The sequence below is a fragment of the Lithobates pipiens genome, unplaced genomic scaffold, assembly GCF_037356315.1.
Source record: "Lithobates pipiens isolate NorthernLeopardFrog02 unplaced genomic scaffold, aLitPip1_a1.2 Scaffold_8, whole genome shotgun sequence".
Taxonomy (NCBI): domain Eukaryota; kingdom Metazoa; phylum Chordata; class Amphibia; order Anura; family Ranidae; genus Lithobates; species Lithobates pipiens.
The window spans coordinates 58,190,286-58,210,899 of NW_027507903.1; the positions used below are offsets into that span (position 1 = coordinate 58,190,286).

A 20,614-nucleotide genomic window follows, 5' to 3' on the forward strand; every position below is an offset into this window, starting at 1 on the left:
TAAAAAAAATTGTGGAGAATAATACTTGGCTATGTGTTTTATTCCAAATGACAGTTTGGGAGTAGACAGTTACATTTAAAAACATAACAATGTAAAATTAACAAGGGACACCAACATAGTTGTATCTTTGATCTTAAAAACTACGGGATAATGGTGTTGTGGTAACTTGCCCAAAAAAAAAAAGCATAACAATATTATTCTTAATATCACTAGAAAAAAAAGCCTTTGAAAATTTGTGTGCAATAACTCCATCAGTATCACCAGCAAATCAGCTTCATTATTATCCCATTGAAGAAGAAGAGAATTGTGCGCTGCATTTCAAGATTTCATAATTTACCACGTCACGGATGTTAATTCTCCATTATGAACGCTAGTCTACAAGACCGACTGCTTCTGGCTCGTCCTTGCTTCCGAGCATGCATGTTTATGCTTTGGACTTTTGTCTGACGGACTTGTGCACACACGCTCGGAAAATCCGACAACACACATTTGTCCACGGAAAAATTTAAAAGCTTCCAGCCAACATTTGTCCATGGAAAATCCGTCAACAATTGTCCGATAGAACATACAAATGATCAGATTGTCTGCCAACAGCCTCTTATCACACATTTCCCATTGGAAAATCTGATCGTGTGTACGCGGCTTAACATTTGCAAGTGCAGATGCAATCACATGCAAGGAAAAAAAACAGCATTTATGCCTGCACATAATCAGACGATGGAAGTCAGCAGAGCTTCTCCTCATTTTGTAAAGCGCTGCATGAAATATTGGCGCTATATAGATCCTTTATAATAATAATGTAATAATTTACTAAGCTCTGGCACAAACGCCCTTGCAAAGTGCGCCGTCAATTTGCCTATAGTAAATCAATCCAGCTGAGTGTGTGCATTACTGTAGGTGAGCCTGCTAACTAATTGGGATTTGTTCACTGAAAGGGCAGAGACTGTTTACTTTTCCAAGTTAACATTAACAGAGCCTAGTGAATAAGGTGAAGTGTTGTGTAATCATGTGTAACAATAAATCTTATTTTTAATTTGTTTGAATTAATTGCCCTTGTAAAATATTGGGTGGAGCATGGCTTCACCTGAGTCACTTAGCTCACTTTGCTGCTTTAGTAAATCAATCCCACAAACTTTCACTGCCTGAAGGACCAGCAATCATTTACTTTATACAACAAGGTTTTTAAAATATTTTCACAAACCCGAGGCTGGAATTGGGCTTTAAAGCAACCCTATCAGTCACAAAGAAAATCCTAATGGCAATGACTATAGGACACAGCAGTGTCATAGGGCAATGTTTCTCAACACCAGTCCTCAAGTACCCCCAACAGGTCATGTTTTCAGGATTTCTCTCAGATGAAACTACTGCGGTAATTACTAAGGCAGTGATACCTGTGCAAAATAATTAAAAGCCTGAAAACATGACCGGTTGGGGGTATTTGAGGGCTGGAGTTGAGAAACGTTGTCATAGGGGACAGATGATGAAGGCAGCAGGTCACAGGTATTCAACACTTGTGCTGAAGGGTCCAGCGGAGGATGGAACAGATACGAGAAACAGGCCACCAGGCAGGTGAGCATAATACTTCTTCTATTACAGAAACCGGCAATTAGGACTTCTTTGGGACAAATGACAGGGATGTTTTAAGGCTTAGGGCCGGTTCACACAGCGATGCGAGGCGAGGCGACACGGCTCGCCTCGCCTCGCCTCGCTCCCGCAAGTCGCCCCCGTTCAGTACTATGGAACCGTTCTGAGAGGAGCGACTCGAGTCGCTCCGACTCAGAAAAAAGGTTCCTGTACTACTTCTGGGCGACTTCGGGGGCGACTTGCATTGACTTCTATACAGAAGTCCTCTGCAAGTCGCCGCTGAGATCCCCGCAGGTCGCGGCGAGGCAAGTCGGAGACGCCTCGCCGCGCCTCGCTGTGTGAACCGGCCCTTAGATAAAATAATCATTTAGGCACATAGCTGCTGATGCCAAAACCATTTGTCCTCTGAAACGTGTTGGCTGTTTATCACCAATGATTAAAATTATCTTGGATGTTTGATTTTGGTCTGGTGCATCTTTTTTTATTTCTGTGTACATTAGGGATCATACATAAATGTTAAAAGTTCTGAAATATAAGCTCTGTAAAGAGAAACAAACCTACAGTTGAAATTCTGTTTTACAGCCGCAAGAAGGAAAATAAAAAGGCAGTCCACAATGTATGCCATTATAGCAGAAAAGCAATCCAAATCTGGTAGATAAGTTTAGTAAAGAGGATACCATGGCTGTACAGAAGCATCGCTTTCCCTCCTACCAAATCCATATTGTTTTTATTAATATAAGAAGTGCCAACATCTTCCATAGCACTGTACATAGTAGGGGCATTCAGAGACTAGAACAATATAACATACACAAATTAACACAGCCCATAAGACTTTGCAACAAGCTTTTTCGACTAGTGTTCCATGGAACTCTAGGATTCCTCCATTGATTGCAGTGGTTCCTTGAGTCTCTCAGATAAGTTACCACTAGCATCATTTATCTTTGCCAGTTATCTGTGAGGCCGCGTACACACGCGCGGACTGTTCGCCCAACTTTGTCCGCTGAACAGTGTTTGGGCGGACAGTCCGCTCGTGTGTGGGCTTTCAGCGGACAGTTTCAGCGGACAGTTTCAGCGGACAGTTTGACGAACAAGGTTTGTCGGAAATTCCGTAAAACTGTCCGCTGAAACCTTGTTTCAGCGAACAGTCCGCCCGTGTGTAGGCTTGTTCGTCAAACTAAGTTCCGCGCATGCTCAGAAAGGATTTACACGCCGAAAGTTATAATGCAGTGTATAGGACGTCGTATTTTTCGTCCCGTCGTACGTGCCGTTCACGTCATCGCGCACGGTTTCAGCAAACTGTTCGTTCGTCGTGTGTGGCCATGTCCGTCCATGCTAATTTTGAGCGGACTGTTTGCCGAAACTGTTGGACGGACAAAGTTGGGCGAACAGTCCGCGCGTGTGTACGCGGCCTAAGAGGACATTCTTACTATTGACCATCAATGTGTGGGGCATTCTTCCCACTGATTACCATAGTAAGGGGCAATCTTCCCACTAACCAGCAGTGCAATTCGACCATCTTCCACTGACCATGTAAGGCCCCTTTCACACGAGTGGTCTGATCATGTCTGCCTGTCCGTTTTTCAGCCAGACCTGATTGGACCATCCATTCTCATCTATGGAGTGATGGATGTAAACAGACTTGTGTCTGTTTATACCCACATACCTCTAATCTGATCCAATCTGGCAAAAACAAACGATAAGGGATAAGTTCCCCTCCATATGGTTGGATCAGAAGGCATAGAGCAGAGCGGGCTGTGTCCATGTCTGCTCTGCATAAACTGTGAGGACCTGCCCGCTCTGCTCTGCTCAATGGGGGAACGGCAGGCAGATCCCCTGGTGAGCAAATCATATTCCGGCCTGTGTGAAAGGGCCTAAGGGGGCACATATCTGACCACCAATGAAAACGGGCATTGCACTGACCACCAATGTAAGGGGACACAGAGCTAACCACCAATGTAAGCAGGCACTGCACTGATCTCCAATGTAAGGGGGCACATAACTGACCACCAATCTAAGCTGGGACTGCACTTACCACCAATGTAAGGGGACACAGAACTAACCACCTATGTAAACAGGCACTGTACCACCCACCAATGTAAGGGGGCACTAAAACTTTTATGGGCTGTGTTTTTTCCTGGTCTTTATTACTCTTTTTTAATTTGATTATTATTTTTGGCCCTTGTACTGGTATTATGTACAGATCTTTATACCTTGGCATTGTGTGATGTCACATGCACATTAAGCCCTTATACACACAGTCGGACAATCCGACCACAAAATCTGTTGGATTTTGTCCGAAACTGGTGTTGCATACATACGGTCGGACAAAGTTGTCGGGAAATCCGATCCTTCAGAACATGATGACGTTTGTTCATTACGATGGGACTACGTTCAGGCTAGTAGCCAATAGCTTTGGTCTCGTAATTTGATCTGAGCATGCGTGGCACTTTGTCCGATCGGAATTCTCTACAAACGATGGGACGGATTCCAATGGGATCATGTTGCCGGAAATTTTTTATATCCAGCTCTCAAACTTTGTTGGTCAGACATTCCGACGGAAAAAGTCAGATGGAGCCCACACACGGTCGGATTATCTGACAACACGGTCCGATCGGACATTTTCCGTCGGAAATTTCTGACCGTGTGTACAAGGGCTTACACTTATTTGGTTACTGACTGGCCTTATTCAAGCCTCTGTCTCAAACGAATGCTTGTAACTCTCCTTTTCTATTAAACAATAAAAATGATTGGAAAATAAAAATCATTTTGTTGTCTAGGGCAGTCCTGTTTTTTTAAATGTGCTAAGTATGCCACATGTCTAATTCTATTATTTATTCTTATATACTCTAGTTAGCACTAATGTCTTGTAAACTGTAGATGCATTAATAAGTAGGGGTTCTCTGAAACCAGAAAGTTATTTCAAGGGTCACTCCATGTTAAAAAAAGGTTGATAAAGGCTGATTTATAATCTATGGAGTGATGTATTCCAACAGGAGCTTTGTGGTTAAGTGACTAAGTGATGAGCAGGGAGGTCAACACCATAAGTAATGGCCACTTAAAGTATGATGTACACCCTTTCTTTAACTGGGGTATAATAAAGGATCAAAAGACAGCTAAAGATGTAGTGTTATTTATTAAAAACCGAGGGGCCAGTGTTAAACATTTTCTAAAAAGTGGAATCCAAATTTTACGTTGCTCTGGCCCCTACCCATACCTCTTCTTACTCTGGCAGACCTGTGCAGACTCACGTGCATAAAAAATTCTCCGGCATGAAAATAAATACATTCAGAGCTTATTACAGAATTTCAAAGAGAACATTTAAGAGAAATGTCTGCCTCAAAATCTGAGAAATGGCTATGAAACCGACATGAAATCTTCTTTCAGCTTCAATGTGAAACAATTTCCTGAATCATTATTAAAAAGACCCTTTTTCTGACTTCTGGCCGAGGAAGAAAGAAAACCGCTGCCAGGACATGTTACAGCCTTGCCCCAGCTATTGGACACATTGCAGACCATTAGATTATATCCAAATCACAAGTTTTTAAAGTACCCTGCCACAGAGAGGCTATGATTTATGGGATACATAAAAGCCTGAAAACTGTGACGTCTAATCACCTAACACCTCACCTATATATGTTGTATTGTGAATTGCGTTCAGCAGACTAACATATAAATATAGAGTTTACATAGAAACAATGTGAATTGGATTTCTCCACTTTATCTCAGTCAATTCTCACTTTCACAGCAGTTCTTGAATTTCCTGCTTTTGGCACCTAGAACTGCAATATGATGATCTTTTCATTATATGTCTGCCAGATGTGGTAAGTGTAAGGAACCCTGATTAATGTGTAACATAAAGTAGGTCAATAAAAATGTTTCTTATTTTTTTTCTAAAGGTTTCAAAAAAAGGGGGGGGGGGGTGATATGGGTGTTTAAAGGAAAACTATAGTGCATTTTCAGTAAATAAACTTTAAATGTCATGCAAAAGTACTTATATGCTTGCTGTTCCATATTTTGATGACTTATTTACAGTCTCCCTCTAGTGGCTGTTGAATGTATCAAGCACCACAGTAAACAAGCCCCCTAATACATTGTTCATAACTACTAAGCAGGAAGAGACAACTTATGCAATAAAACGCAACTAAAGTAAAAAGAAATTGATTTTGATAATGATGTCTATGTGTCTATGTCCCTATCCCATTGGGCAACTCTTATTTCCATCCTTTAATGTAATAGGTCACTTTGACCAATAGGGAGGAAAACTAACCATATATTTTGCTGCATATATATATGAATCTGCAGATTTTTTTTTTGGGGGGGGGGGGGGGGGCACTGCTTATGAAAAAGTATAGTCAATTTTATATGCCAACAAAGCTCTGTGGACATAGCCTTGTCCTATCTGTATGACTGTATGAAGTGAATGTTTAGAGGAAATGTCCAGTTGATGATGGTCCAGCTTGACATGTTTTGCGCCATAGCACTTCTTTGGGAGCCCTACATTTTTCTAGGCATTTTTTTTTGCCTAGAATATTTTTTTTAACTGTTAAGCTCCTGAAGAAGCGTGGCGGTGCAAAATATGTCAAGGTGAACCATCAACTGGACATCATCATCCCACACAGCAGTTATCCTTGGGTATTAGGAGATTGGGGATATTTTTCCCATGACCTCTAGCACTGTTTATTACCTTGGGAGCTCTGCTCTAGTGTTGAGGGTTGATGGCGGCTACCAGTTATGACATTTTGTATGTTAAGTATTATTGAAACTCAGTTACAACTTTTAATTGTGTTTTGCATACCTAAATAAACTTTTTGTATTTTAACTATTGTTTGAATAGTGTTGTGCGCTAAAGTCCATTTTCTTTATACATTCATTTCCTATAAGAAAGTATAACCAGACAGGTTATGGGGAAGTGGGGAAAAAAAACTCCAAAAATGTCCTCCTTTGAACCAGTGCAAAACAGAGCGGTCTATTTAATCACAAAAAAGAGAATTATTGCTTATTTTGGGATAGATGCCCCTTGGCTAAATTTACATTCAGATTTACATGTTATAGCACAGATACAGCATTATATTATAGAATAATCTCATTTTGAACTGCATGCAGCTGTTTCAGACTTGTTGGCCATCATCACTACAGTGCAAGGAATCAAATGGCTTCTACCGAGTGCATACTTCAAACTAGTGGATCTGGATGTCAAGTTGACCAAAGGCTAACTACATCAAAATGACCAATGCAAGTCAAAGAACATATTGTCAGCACAAATTGGATCTTCAAAATAGTGTCCAAAAACGTATTAAAGCGGAGGTCCACCCTAAAATGGACCTTCCGCTCATCGGAATCCTCCCTCCCTCCGGCGCCACAATTGGCACCTTTCAGGGGGGAGGGGGGTGCAGTTACCTGGATAATCCAGGTAACTGCACCCACTTCCGGGCTAGCTCTCTGCGGAAAGGGGCGTAGATTACGCCCCTTTCCGCAAGTGCCCGCCCCCCTTCCGCAAGTGCCCTGCTGCCTGCTGGGAAACACACAGATCCCCGAGGCAGCGGGGACCGTCCTCATTGCGCAGCGCGGCTCGCGCATGCGCAGTAGGGAACCGGGAAATGAAGCCGAAAGGCTCCATTTCCTGATTCCCATACCCAAGATGGCGGCGGGAGCACTCGAGTGACGATCTAGAGATCGGCTTCGGGTGCCGACATCGCGGGCGCGCTGGACAGGTAAGTGGCACTATTTTAAAAGTCAGCAGCTGCAGTATTTGTAGCTGCTGACTTTAAAAAAAAAAAACGCGGAGTCCCGGCGGACTCCCGCTTTAACATGATCACAACTCAGCAGTAAATAGCAACGTTTCAGGCTAACTCAGGTCTCCTTCAGTGGGTATGACGTGCCTTATGAAGGGTTCTTGCATGGCTCTGAAAGGGTGCAATTTTATTGCTGTGTTGTGATTGTTTTATTATAAATTTTGGATGCTGTTTTGAAAATCCATGGTGTGCTGGCAGTGTATGATTTGACTTGTGTTGACACTGGTTCCCAGCTAGTAGTTGCTACAGCACCCACTTGTTTTAAGCCATTTCCAGGAGCATGTGCAATTGGAATATTCTACTTGGTTTATATCATGAACAATAAGGCTTGGTTTACACTCATGCGTCATACGATCCGTCTTGTGACACCCCAAGTTGGATGACATATGAAACTTAATGTTTCCCTATGCGTGCTGTCTTAAAGCGGGAGCCCACCGTTACTGCAGCTGCTGGCTTTTAAAATATGGACACTTACCCCTCCAGCGCGCCCGTGATGTCGGCACCCGAAGCCGATCTGTTGATTGGCTCTCGGGTGCTGTCACCGCCATCTGCAGTGTGGGAATCAGGAAGTGAAGCCTTGTGGCTTCACTTCCCGGTTCCCTATTGTGCATGCGCGAGTCGCGCTGCGCAATAAGGACAGTCCCTGCTGTCTCTGGGATCCGTGTGTTTCCCAGCAGACAGCGGGGGCCCCACAGGAAGTGGCGTAAATACCCACAGATTCTGTGGCTATCTATGCCTGGAAGTGTGTGCAGATACCTGTATTATACAGGTATCTGTACCCCCTCCCCCTGAAAGGTGCCAATTGTGGCACCGGAGGGGGGAGGGTTCCGATGAGTGGAAGTTCCACTTTAGGGTGGAGCTCCGCTTTAACTGATACTACACAAGTCTGTCCAACTTTAGAAAAGGTTTCTGCACTACTTTGGGCTGACTTTGATACGACTTCAATGCCACAGACTGTAAAAAGTCACATTAAAGAGGAAGTAAACCCTGATCCGCCACTGTCATTCGGCGAAGCCGTGATGACGCCACTCCCGCGCATGCGCACGGGACCTGCCACTCGTGGCATATCGCCCGTTGACGGTGCCGCGCTCAGTGCCTGTCTTTCGGCAAATATCTCCTAAACCGTGTAGGTTTAGGAGATATTTCTTGGACCTACAGGTAAGCCTTAATCTAGGCTTACCTGTAGGTCAAAGTGTGTTGTTAGGGTTTACAACCACTTTAAAGACTTATCAAAGTCGGATTCCAAAGCAACTTTGGAGTCGGGCTAGTGTGAACCAAGCCTAATCCCATTATTTCTAAGGTTTGTGATAGAATGAGCTACTGTGTTTTGAACTGGTTCATTGGAGGGCTTTGTGCTCCCTTTGGTCCCCCTCTATAATATGAGGCTATATCTATGCTGTAAGCCAGCAGTTCTGGATGTTAGCCCAGGGGCATAAAGAAATCACTTGCATGACTCTACCCACTATCCCAAAATGAGAAATAATCTTCTTATTTTTGGGATGCAAAAAGAAAGCTCTACTGTGCTTAGCTCTGATTATACCATTTTTCAATTTATGGTTAGCATAAATGATCTGATTTGTGAACTATATTTGTAGGGAGAAAAAAAGGAAACTAAAGTAAAAAATCAAAATCAAAACAGATAGAAATATTTATATTGCAGGATAGAATAACCTAATAGCATGGGGCTATAGAGCATAATCCAAAGCCGCACTGGTTTTACATTGTCAATTATATATAAGTTTAACATAAACATTCAATGACAGAAACCTTCCTTGGAAGTTCTCTTCTGCACAGCTGTACCGGACACAAATAAATGCACATACCTACAGCATTGTTTACATTTTTACGCATCGTGCATAGAGGCCCCGTTCAAACATCCCTGCACTTCAAATGGAAGTTTATGATGAGATATCTTATATTACTTTCAAGCTTATACCTCTCAGACTTTTCCATTTTATTGCTTTGTCTATAACCAGTTCCTGTTTGGAATGTCAATTTACTCTTAAACTAGTTTTAATCAGCAACATGTTGAAAAGATTCCTCCTCACAGGAGGTACCCAGCAGCCGGTGTGCTGTATCCTATAAACCGCCCAATAGTATCAGGCATACACCCGGCACACATGATTTAAAGGGAAAATACAAATGTGGAATTGGGATTATCATTATTTTGCTACAAATATTTATTTTCTATTCTGCAAAGTGGGTGTTGGCGTTGGGTGTTAGCAACAATTCTCTTTAAACTTTGGATTTTAAGAATCATTTTTATAATAATAATAAAACAAAATTAAATCTTAGAACATCTTCTTTTATAAAGGCATGATAACAATTCTGAATACAATATATATGATATAATATGATATAACATGATATCATGATATAACATAATACATGGTTATTTTTATACTATTACAAAAATAAACATAAATATTAAATATCATCAGATCTATGAACATGGAAAAATAGAAAAGAATTGGGACTTTATAGGTGCTGGAACCTTCTCTCAGAATAATTATCCATGCACAGTCATAGGTTAAAAAGATTTAAAAAATGTATTTATTACAAAATTCATTAAAAGTATGCCTAATGTTTACCATTAGACATACTTTTAATGAACTTTGTAATAAAGAACAACATTATTCTTTTTACCTGATGACTGTGTATGGATAGTTACTCTGATAGAAGGTTTCAGTACCTTTCCCCAGGTCTTTTCTATTTTTGCATGTCTATTAAATGGGGGTGTGGTGCTGATTTTTCAACTGAGCTTGCATTATTAGTCAGGATTTCTTTATTTTAAAAATATTAACATTATATTTAAAAAAAAATCTAATCATATTTTCTTTGATGAAGGCCATGAAGGCCTATTAACCTAATATACTATAATATAATATAATATAATATCTCTAAAAACGGGTGCTCAAAATAGATGAACCACTCTACCAGGCGCTCATGGGCAGGAAGTCCTGTAATTGTAATTACATCACCCTACTAAGTTCAGCTGCCACTATAAATGCACTCAATAATTACAAATAACAAATTGTCACAAATAAACATTACAACAATCTAAGCAGCGCTTTGTGGGTAGAAATGGAGTGGTGCATGCACCAGCCACCCCTCAGCCACTGACTCCAGTTTCCCCATCTCCTTCTCCATTGGCCCTGCCCACCAATGAACTCGTTAGTGACACCAGCAGGCGGCAGAGATGTACTACAGGAAGCTCCCCGTTCCCTCCCTCCACCTTTTTCCGTCGGGTGTCTCTAGGCACAGCATCCAACGGCATGAGAGCATGGACGGAGAGCGCTTCTGAGATTTACAGCATTTGATGCAGTACCCGGAAGTGTCTCCACCTTATCTTGGAGGAAGCTTTAAATGACAAACGTATGCTTCTCGATACTACTGTCTGGTGAGGGCTGAATCTGAAGGGAGTGGTAACTCATGCGGTGTGGTGCAGGTGACTTGTATCACGGAATATCAGAGTACTACCCCATGGATGTCACTCATTTAACCACTTCAGCCCCGGACCAATTTTCAGCCTAAGGACCAGAGGTCTTTTTACAATTTCGCACTGCACTGCTTTAACTGGTAATTGCGCGGTCATGCAATGTTGTACCCAAACGAAATTTGCGTCCTTTTCTATATAAATAGAGCTTTCTTTTGATGGTATTTGATTGCCTCTGTGATTTTTATTTTTTGCAATATAAATGGAGAAAGATCGAAAATTTTGAGAAAAAAATATATTTTCTAATTTTTGTTATAAGAAAAATCGAATAAACTCAATTTTAGTCATACATTTAGGGCAAAATGTATTCAGCCACATGTCTTTAGTAAAAAAAAATGTCAATAAGCGTATATTTATTGGTTTGCGCAAAAGTTATAGCGTCTACAAACTAGAGTACATTTTCTGGAATTTACACAGCTTTCAATTTACAACTGCCTATCTAAATTCTTGAGGTGCTAAAATGGCAGGGCAGTACAACCCCCCCCCAAATGACCCCATTTTGGAAAGTAGACACCCCAAGGAAATTGCTGAGGGACATGTTGAGCCCATTGAATATTTTTTTTTTGTCCCAAGCGACTGAATAATGTCACAAAAAAAAAAAAGTTTACAAAAAGTTGTCACTAAATGATATATTGCTCACACATGCCATAGTTATATGTGGAATTGCACCCCAAAATATATTCTGCTGCTTCTCCTGAGTACGAGGATACCACATATGTGGGACTTTTTGGGAGTCTAGCCGCGTACGGCACCCCGAAAACCAATCACTGCCTTCAGGGTTTCTAAGGGTGCAAATTTTTGATTTCACTCCTCACTACCTATCACAGTTTCAAAGGCCATAAAATGCCAAAATAGCACAAAAACCCCCCAAATTACCCCATTTTGGAAAGTAGACACCCCAAGCTATTTACTGAGAGGCATGTTAAGTCCATGAAATATTTTATATTTTGCCACAAGTTGCAGGAATATTATAATTTTTTTTTTTTGCACAAAGTTGTCACTAAATGATATATTGCTCACACATGCTATGGGCATAAGTCAAATTACACCCCAAAATAAATTCTGCTGCTTCTCCCGAGTACGGGGATACCACATGTGGGGGACTTTTTGGGAGCCTAGCCACGTACGGGACCCCGAAAACCAAGCACTGCCTTCCGGATTTAAATATAAAACGTTACAAAAAAAAACTGTTAGCGATCGCAGGGATCAGGCCTGACTCTGCGATCGCTGCAGTTATGTGTTTAGTGTTTTGTAAGTGACAGTGATCAATCGATACTGCACTTGGGTGGGCTGGGCGGAGGGGCACAAAGCAGGTGCTAGCAGGTATCTGGGCTGATCCTGCTAACAATGCGTTTTTTTGGAACCCTAAACTGCTGGGGACGCTAGTATAGATCTGATCAGATCAGATATTGATCTGTTCAGATTCTATACCACTACGGGAGGTTTATGCTTTGCGAGTGGGTGTTAGCGGTACTGGCACTAACCTAGCGCTGCCTGGGGCGACGCAGACCCTGACCCTAAAACCTAATTGATATCACCCGCTGGGTGATCAGGGGGTTAAACCTTTATTGGGTAATAAATGGTGGGTGCCCTGATGCTATAAAAAGCGAACTAACCAGAGTCACCCGTAACACTTATACGGTGATCACTGGTGAAAGGGTTAACTAGGGGCAATCAGGGGGTTCAAATTTTTATTAGGTAGTATATGGGGGTCCCTGGCGCTATATAAAAACCTGACGGTGAACCTAAATAACTAACTGGCTAACCAGCGTCACCAGTGACACTTATACTGTGATCGCTGGTGAAAGGGTTAACTAGGGGCAATCAGGGGGTTAAAACCATTATTGGGTAGTATATCGGGGTACCTAGCGCTATAAAAACCTGGTGGTGAACCTAAAAAAATAACTAGCTACCTAGCGACACCAGTGACACTAATGCAGCGATCAGAAAAATGATCGCTTAGTGACACTGGCAAAAGGGGGTGAAAGGGTTAACTAGGGGCAATCAGGGGGTTAAAACCGTTATTGGGTAGTATATGGGGGTACCTAGCGCTATAAAAACCTGGCGGTGAACCTAAAAAAATAACTAGCTACTTAGCGGCACCAGTGACACTAATGCAGCGATCAGAAAAATGATCGCTTAGTGACACTGGCAAAAGGGGGTGAAAGGGTTAACTAGGGGCAATCAGGGGGTTAAAACCATTATTGGGTAGTATATCGGGGTACCTAGCGCTATAAAAACCTGACAGTGAACCTAAAAAAATAACTAGCTACCTAGCGACACTAATGCAGCGATCAGAAAAATGATCGCTTAGTGACACTGGCAAAAAGGGGTAAAAGGGTTAACTAGGGGCAATCAAGGGGTTAAAACCATTATTGGGTAGTATATCGGGGTAATTAGCGCTATAAAAACCTGGCGGCGAACCTAAAAAAATAAATAGCTACCTAGCGACACTAGCGACACTAATGCAGCGATCAGAAAAATGATCACTTAGTGACACTGGCAAAAGGGGGTGAAAGGGTTAACTCTAGGGGCAATCAGGGGGTTAAACCTTTATTGGGGGGTGGTAGGGGGCTACCCTGGACCTAACACTAACTGCCCTGACAGTTTTTACTGTTACAACTGACACTGAATGCAGTGATCAGTAAATAAATGATCACTGCAATCAGTGACACTGTGACTGGGGGAGGCGATCAGGGGGGTGATCGGGGGGGGGGGGGTTGTGTACCTATGTGTGCCTATGTGTTAGTGTAGTGTTGGTGCACACTTACTTTCACTTCTCCTCGTAGTCCGGTCAATAAGACCGCCCCGAGGAGAATTACATCACTTCCTCCCTGCCTGTGTTTACTATACACAGAGGGAGGAAGCTTCTCATTCGCCAGGAGCGATCGAGAGGGGATGGCCAGAAACCAACGGCCATCCCCTCATCCCGGATCGCTCCTGAAGCGAAACGGACTGCCACATCCAGCGGGAGGGGGTCCGATCGGACCTCCCACCCACTGGAAGGCAAGCACGTACATGTACGTGCTTGTGCCTGTACATGCCATTGTGATGACCTACAATGGCATGCGGCGGTCCTTAAGTGGTTAAGAACTGGTTATTTTATTTCACATGGTGGACTTTATATGAACATAATCATAATGACAATGACACCACAAAGCTCCTAGTTCACTCCTTGGTCATCTCTCGCCTCGGCTACTGCAACTCCCTCCTCACGGGATTACCTTTACATATCATATCCCCCTTCAGTCCCTCATGAATGCTGTTGCTAGGCTCATCAACCTTACCAACCACTCAGTGTTACCACTGCTACTCCTCTCTATTTCTCCACTGGCTTCCACTCACAACAAACAACAAATTAAATTCTAAATTCTAACAACAACTTAGAAAGCCATCCACAAGTCTGCCTCCAGCTACATCACTAACCTAGTCTCAAAATACCAACCTAATCGTTTTCCTTCATTCCTCCCAAGACCTCCTACTTTCTAGCTCCCTCATCACCTACTCCCATGCTCACCTCCAGGACTTTTTCTGAGCCCCTCCTATTCTATAGAACCCCTACTCCAATATGTCAGACGTCTCCTCCTCTGCTTGCTTTTAGATGATCCCTGAAAACCCTCCTCTTCAGAGAAGCCTATTCTGCCTCCACATAACAATTGTACTTTTACTTTCTCCATCAGATCATCCCCCACAGTAATACCTTTTGTATCACTTGTCCCTCCCTCCCAGATTGTAAGCTTTAACAAGCAGGGTCCTCTGAGTCCTCCTGTATTGAATTGTATTGTAACTGAACTGTCTTTCTTCATATTGTAAAGCACTGTGCAAACTGTTGGCGCTATATAAATCCTGTATAATAATAATAATCACCATTGGGGTGTGTGTGTGTGTGCATGCACCACTCAATTTATACTCACGAAGCACTGCTTAGATTGTTGTAATGTAATATATCGTATTTATCAGCTTATAAAACACACTTTTTTCCCCTTAAAATCAGGGGAAAATCATGGGTGCGTGTTATGCGCCGATCCCCTGCAGATCTCTGCTGATTGTGAGTGGAGGAGCGAGCCACCGAGATCATAGCCGAGTGTACTCGGCTAGACTCGGCTCCACTCACAGTCATGCCCAGTCCCGCTCTATGATGGACACAGGGACTGGGTATGACTGTGAGCAGAGCTGAGTCTAGCCGAGTACACTCGGCTATGATCTTGGCGGCTCACTCCTCTGCTCACAATCAGCGGAGATCAGCGAGAGTGGCCGAGAGCCGCAGAGAGCCACAGAGAGCCGCCTAGATACACAGGACATCTGGCATTTTTAAACTGGAAAGCGGCAATGACACTGGAGCAAGGCTACACTGACAAGTCTGCAAATGACACTAGGGCAAGGCTGCAATGACAAGGCTGCAATGACACTGACAAGGCTGCAGATGGACACAGATAAGGCTGCATTGATGGGCATTTAAATGTAAGTTTTTTTCCTTAAAATTCCCTCCTAAACTTGGGGTGCGCGTTATACGCCGATAAATACGATAATATAACGCTAATACAATAAAATATAAGAATATGATTCTTTTTTTTGTAAAAATATAAAAATACTTCTAATCATATCTGCGTTCATGAAGGCCTATTAACCGAAAATAATATAATATAGGAATATAATTATTAATATTTTAAAACAATAAAAAATGAATAAATCTGCTTTAATAAAGGCCTATTATAATCCTTAAAAAATCGATTATACCGTTTATCACCGTTTGGGCTTTAAACATTCCCACAAGAATTTCCTTTACTTGGTAAACTAAAAAAAAAAAATACTATGGGATGTTTATTTTGGTTTAATAATCAACTGTGTGTTTTTTTATCCTTCTGAATTAAAAATATTATATGCTTATCTCTTCTGAACATTATAAATCATGTGGATGGAAACTGATTTGTTATACTGGCAAAAAATATATATATAAATGAAATCTTTTGAAAACTAAATAAATAAACAAATTAGTGCAAAATATTTAGTTACAGTATGGGCTTATTAAAAAAACAAACCAAAAAAAATCTGATCTGATGAAGCTGCCCCGTGTACATTTACTTTAATTAGAATTCATCTAAATTAGACCGCATGTATAAATAGCTGTTTTTTTTAACCGCACATGATTTTGCTATGGGATGCTGAAAGTGAGAAAGTTAAGTAAAATTACAGAAAACAATTGCCAGAAAGTAAAATAATCCAGCTGTCTACTAATATCCTCCTAGTAAATGGCGCCTTTTTTAATCATTGTTTTTTAATTGATGCTTCCCTATGCTGTACATACAGTATACAAAATCCAGTGAGGATGATTACATATAGGCACAATAACACAAATAAGGTTCAAACGTACATGCACATGGGATGTTTTTACTTTAAGTAGAAGTTCACCCTAACACCAAAATCTGTAAATCTACAGGCATCCACAATCTAAAGGCCCATACACAGGATCAGACTTTTTGACAACAAACATGCAAATTAGCTGTTTTAAGGCAACATCCAACCGTGTGTATGCTCCATCGGACAAACTTTTTTCAGTTTTCATTGGACTTTTGTTGGCTGTGCAAACGGACAAACTTTCTGGCAACAAAAGTCCGATGGAGCAAAGTCTGATCGTGCGTACAGAAAACCATAGGACTTTTGTACAAAGTACAAACAGGCATGCTCAGAACCAATGCAAAAGATCAGACAACAATACAAAAGTTGACCAAAGGTGGCGGTAAAGAGCAGAAAAACCACGTGATTTGGTGAAAGTTGGCTGAAAAAGTCATGCCGTGTGTATGCAATACAAGTTCTCGGCCGACGCCCTTTGTACAAAAATCCACGGGAAAGTTTGTACAAAGTCCGATCGTGTGTATGAGGCTTTAGACTAACCTATCTAGCCCTGTAAAGAAAAAATTGCTATACATACCTTTTCTGAAGCCAATCCAGTCACACACTGTGGAGGCGGGTGCAGAGGAGGCAGCCAACAACGCAAACCCATAGTAAGTCTATGGGTGACGTCACTTCCCAGTCATTTCACAACCATTGTTGTTCTTCCACCACTGAAGACCGCACCCGGATCCACTTCAAAAAAGGTATGTGTAGCGATTTCTTTTTTACAGTGCTAGATAGGTTAGTCTTAGATTGTGGTTGCATGTAGATTTACAGATTTTTGTGTTAGAGTGAACTTCTACTTAAATATGTTGTGTAATATCATAACACATCATATGTAATATTTTTGATTAAACCCTTTACAACCACTTTAAACTACAGGCAAGCCTATAATTAGGCTTGCCTGTAGCTGCACTGGATATCTTCTAAACCTGCACGGTTTAGGAGATATCCATGTATTTGCATGTGCCGACGTCATGCAGCACATGCGCACTTAAGCCTACTGAAGCAATGGCAGTACGTGCCGTTGCTTCAGTTGTACTGTGCCGTTGCTTCAGTTGTACTGTGCCGTTCAATGTGCGCGGGAGTGACGTCATTGAGGCTCCGGCCAATCACAGCGCCAGAGCCGTGATACCCGGAAGCAAGCCCCGGGTGACATGTCGGTGGCCTGAGGGGGAGACAAGGATGGCTGTGGGGGGATTCGTTCTCAGGTAAGTAATTCATAATGAGCTAGTATGCTATGCATACTAGCTCATTATGCCTTTATCTTGCAGGGTGTGTTTTTATTTATTTTTTTGCAGGAGGGTTTACTTCCTCTTTAAGAGAAATACACAACATTTTGGTAAAGTTAATTTACAGGTTTAAGTTTTGTTATTTTCTAAATGCTGTCAAAAAATATCTACATGATATATCAAAAAGCATTATTAATATCCTACTCTTTACTATGTTTATCGGCGTAATGCAAAGTGAAAGGTGTGTAGTTGTCCATAGCATGCAATCAGATTCTAGAGTTTTTGTCCTCTGGCCCCATCATTATACCTATAATGGTTGTACAACGCAGCAGATCATTTATGTTTCATTGAAAAAAAATTCACTTCAAAATGGTGGTAACATTCTGCACATCTTTAAAACAAGTGGCAATATATAGAAATGTTAGGCATTTATCTATATCAAAAGATTCACAGAGATGAATGCACAGCTAGTACCTTGGAGGGCAGAGCTTAGTGTTGCAGGCTCTGGTCATTGCAGGTGGACGCATTGAGCTGTCGCAGGAAGAGTTGTTCACTATTCGTTTTGTTTGGATGTGAAGACATGCTGCTATAGCTTCTTGTATTCCTGGAGAAATTAAAAACAAGAATAAAAAAATAAAGAAAGATATTTCGTAGCGGAATAGTCTAAAGTATAACAAGATATATCTCTGAGCAAAACCTTTTCTTGAATTTTTGGATAGAATGAGAAGGGTAAGGCCCGTTATCAAGTTTTACTTCTGTGTCTCCACTGGGGAGATCCACCACTCTATTTGTCCTGGTGATCAATGTCACTAAGAAAGAAAATTGGAGAAAATCCAACATTTTAGAGTTGTCCACATGAGAGGCGAGGAGAAATTCTTCTACGGAGACACCTGATTTGGGGACAACTGTCTAAGTGGCAAATTCCCTTCACTGTGGAAGATTTTCTCTTCCTGTTGCATCTCTGGGACAGGAAGTGAAGTAAAATGTCCCCAATGATACACATACAAAAAAAAACGAAAAAAAAAACAGAAGGGGTTTAACTTTTCGATACTATTTCCAAAATGTACAAAAAATTTAAACACATTAAAGGTATACTCCAGGCAGATACAAAAGTACAGACTTATGCAGTTATCCATTCAATTAAAAAAATTATTAAATATAATTTTGAAAGCAACTAATATGAGTCCCTGAATCTGACTTGATACCAAAAATGTGTAATTCCCTGTAGAGCAGAACTCACAATAGGAACGTGAGGGCCAGTATCAGGAGCCAATCAGGTGTATTGCATGTTCTGACAAGCAACATGCTGGAAAGAGGAGAAAAAAGTGGGATGAGCTCATTAGTCTGCTGCTGATCCTTCACTGTTCAGTCTAAAGCTGGCTACAACCAGGTGACCAAGGTATATTACTTAAATGCAACAGAGAAACGTAAGGTCTCCAACCTGGCTGCACAATCTAATGGATCTAAGTATAAGGACTGGAAAGACAGAAATACAACTACTGACATGAAGAAATTTATAGTAATGAATGAAAAGGAATAGCTACAGCAGAGATTTCCAAGAGAAATAAAATTCCCTATTTAAATGTGGCCCCTAATAATATGGAAGGGTCTATCCACAGCTTACTTGACAATAATAGCAAAATTATCTGTAACATTTTCTTTGTTAAGCGAAGGTTAAACACAATAGGGGTAATTTCCTAAAGACAAATAGACTGTTCACTTTGAAAGGGAATTTCCCCAGAGCTTAGTCAATTAACTGACACTGCTCAGTTACATCATCCAATCATATGCAAGCAAAAATGCTGTATTTGTTATTTATTTTTTTACCTTGCATGTGATTGGGTATTGGTTGCAATGTGAAATTTCACCACATTTACTAAGCTCTTTCCCTTTGTAAAGTGCAACTTCACTTGCAAAGTTAACAATTTGCCGTAAGTACATCAAACCCTTTACATGCTATGGTTTCACTAGAATACCGATTTTACCAGCAGGGGCAGCTGAGGTCAGCAACAGCAACATTCTGTCCTGAGATGACCTTCCTAAGGGTAGACCCCTCTGTCTTACATATGGTAGGATCGCAAACAGAGTAGGAGATTTTTTTCGTTTTTTCTGGAAGCACTTGAAGCAATAGACAACATATCATGCTTCAACTGTTACAATCACAATGCAATCCTTATTAGTTATGAATCTTTACTAATTACATGCCTTTCTTAGGTTTCAATTGCATGGAAACATTAATATGATACAGGAGGGTTAGGAGTATGTTTATATTTTCAATGAGAGTGTATTTATTATACCATTTTAATTAGATTTAAATAATTGTCTCCTGCCATGTACTAATTGGGAGCTCTGTTTGCCTATTTGTGAATGCTCAGCTGTCCAAATAACACAATAATGAAAAGGTGGTTTTAATTAAATACAAAAATATGCATTTTATTACATGGTAATGATGCCAGTATTGTTTCAAACTCAAAATTTGTTTCACCGTGAAGGCCAAGTGGTTGGGTATATAATGCCCACTTTCATTTTGCCTTTTCTTGAAAATTCTTTGTTTTAACTAATAAAATGTATTCAGTTATAAACGTTTACTGAGAACAATTTATTTGAAATGACAGTAGAGATATTGATCTGTTCACTGTACCTCCCGAACAGCTGCTGGAGCAAGGTGTGAAACCAATGTATTCCCAGTCATACATTTCAGTGGAATCTTCCCATTCTGGAGGAAGTTCTGATTCCAGGGCAGATGTATCACCATGGCATGATGGCATATGGCAAGTTCTTTCCAGGGCTGGCTTTTCATCCTCACATTCTTCATCTGGCAATTCTAATTCAGTCTGGGTGAACGCCAACAGAATTCGGCACTTGATTTCCCTCACCTGCACGCCTCGACCACAGGTGACACTACAGGGGGACCAAGCTTCTGGGATAAACCTGTGTAGACAATGTACGAGTTTAGGATACACTACTATGTACAGTATGCAATATAATACTGCATAGTAAGGCTGCAAATTAAAGTGAACTCAGAAGTTGCCTGAAATGTTCAAATGTTTCTTGAAGTAATGGGTCATAACATTTCGCAAATAACTGTGTATAAATGTAGGCACCTATTCACACCAGAT

General features: G+C 41.2%; 1 protein-coding gene across 1 annotated transcript in view; it reads right to left on the reverse strand.

Annotated features, from left to right (window-relative positions):
* Positions 1–20,614, reverse strand: part of ADAMTSL3 (ADAMTS like 3) — a 712,540-nt gene that overhangs the window by 131,610 nt on the left and 560,316 nt on the right. Inside the window, exons 16-17 of the mRNA XM_077470182.1 lie at positions 20,137–20,426; positions 17,970–18,099 (exon numbers count right to left, since the gene is read on the reverse strand). Of these exons, the coding sequence (XP_077326308.1) occupies positions 17,970–18,099; positions 20,137–20,426 (420 nt within the window). The remainder of the gene's footprint in view (positions 1–17,969; positions 18,100–20,136; positions 20,427–20,614) is intronic.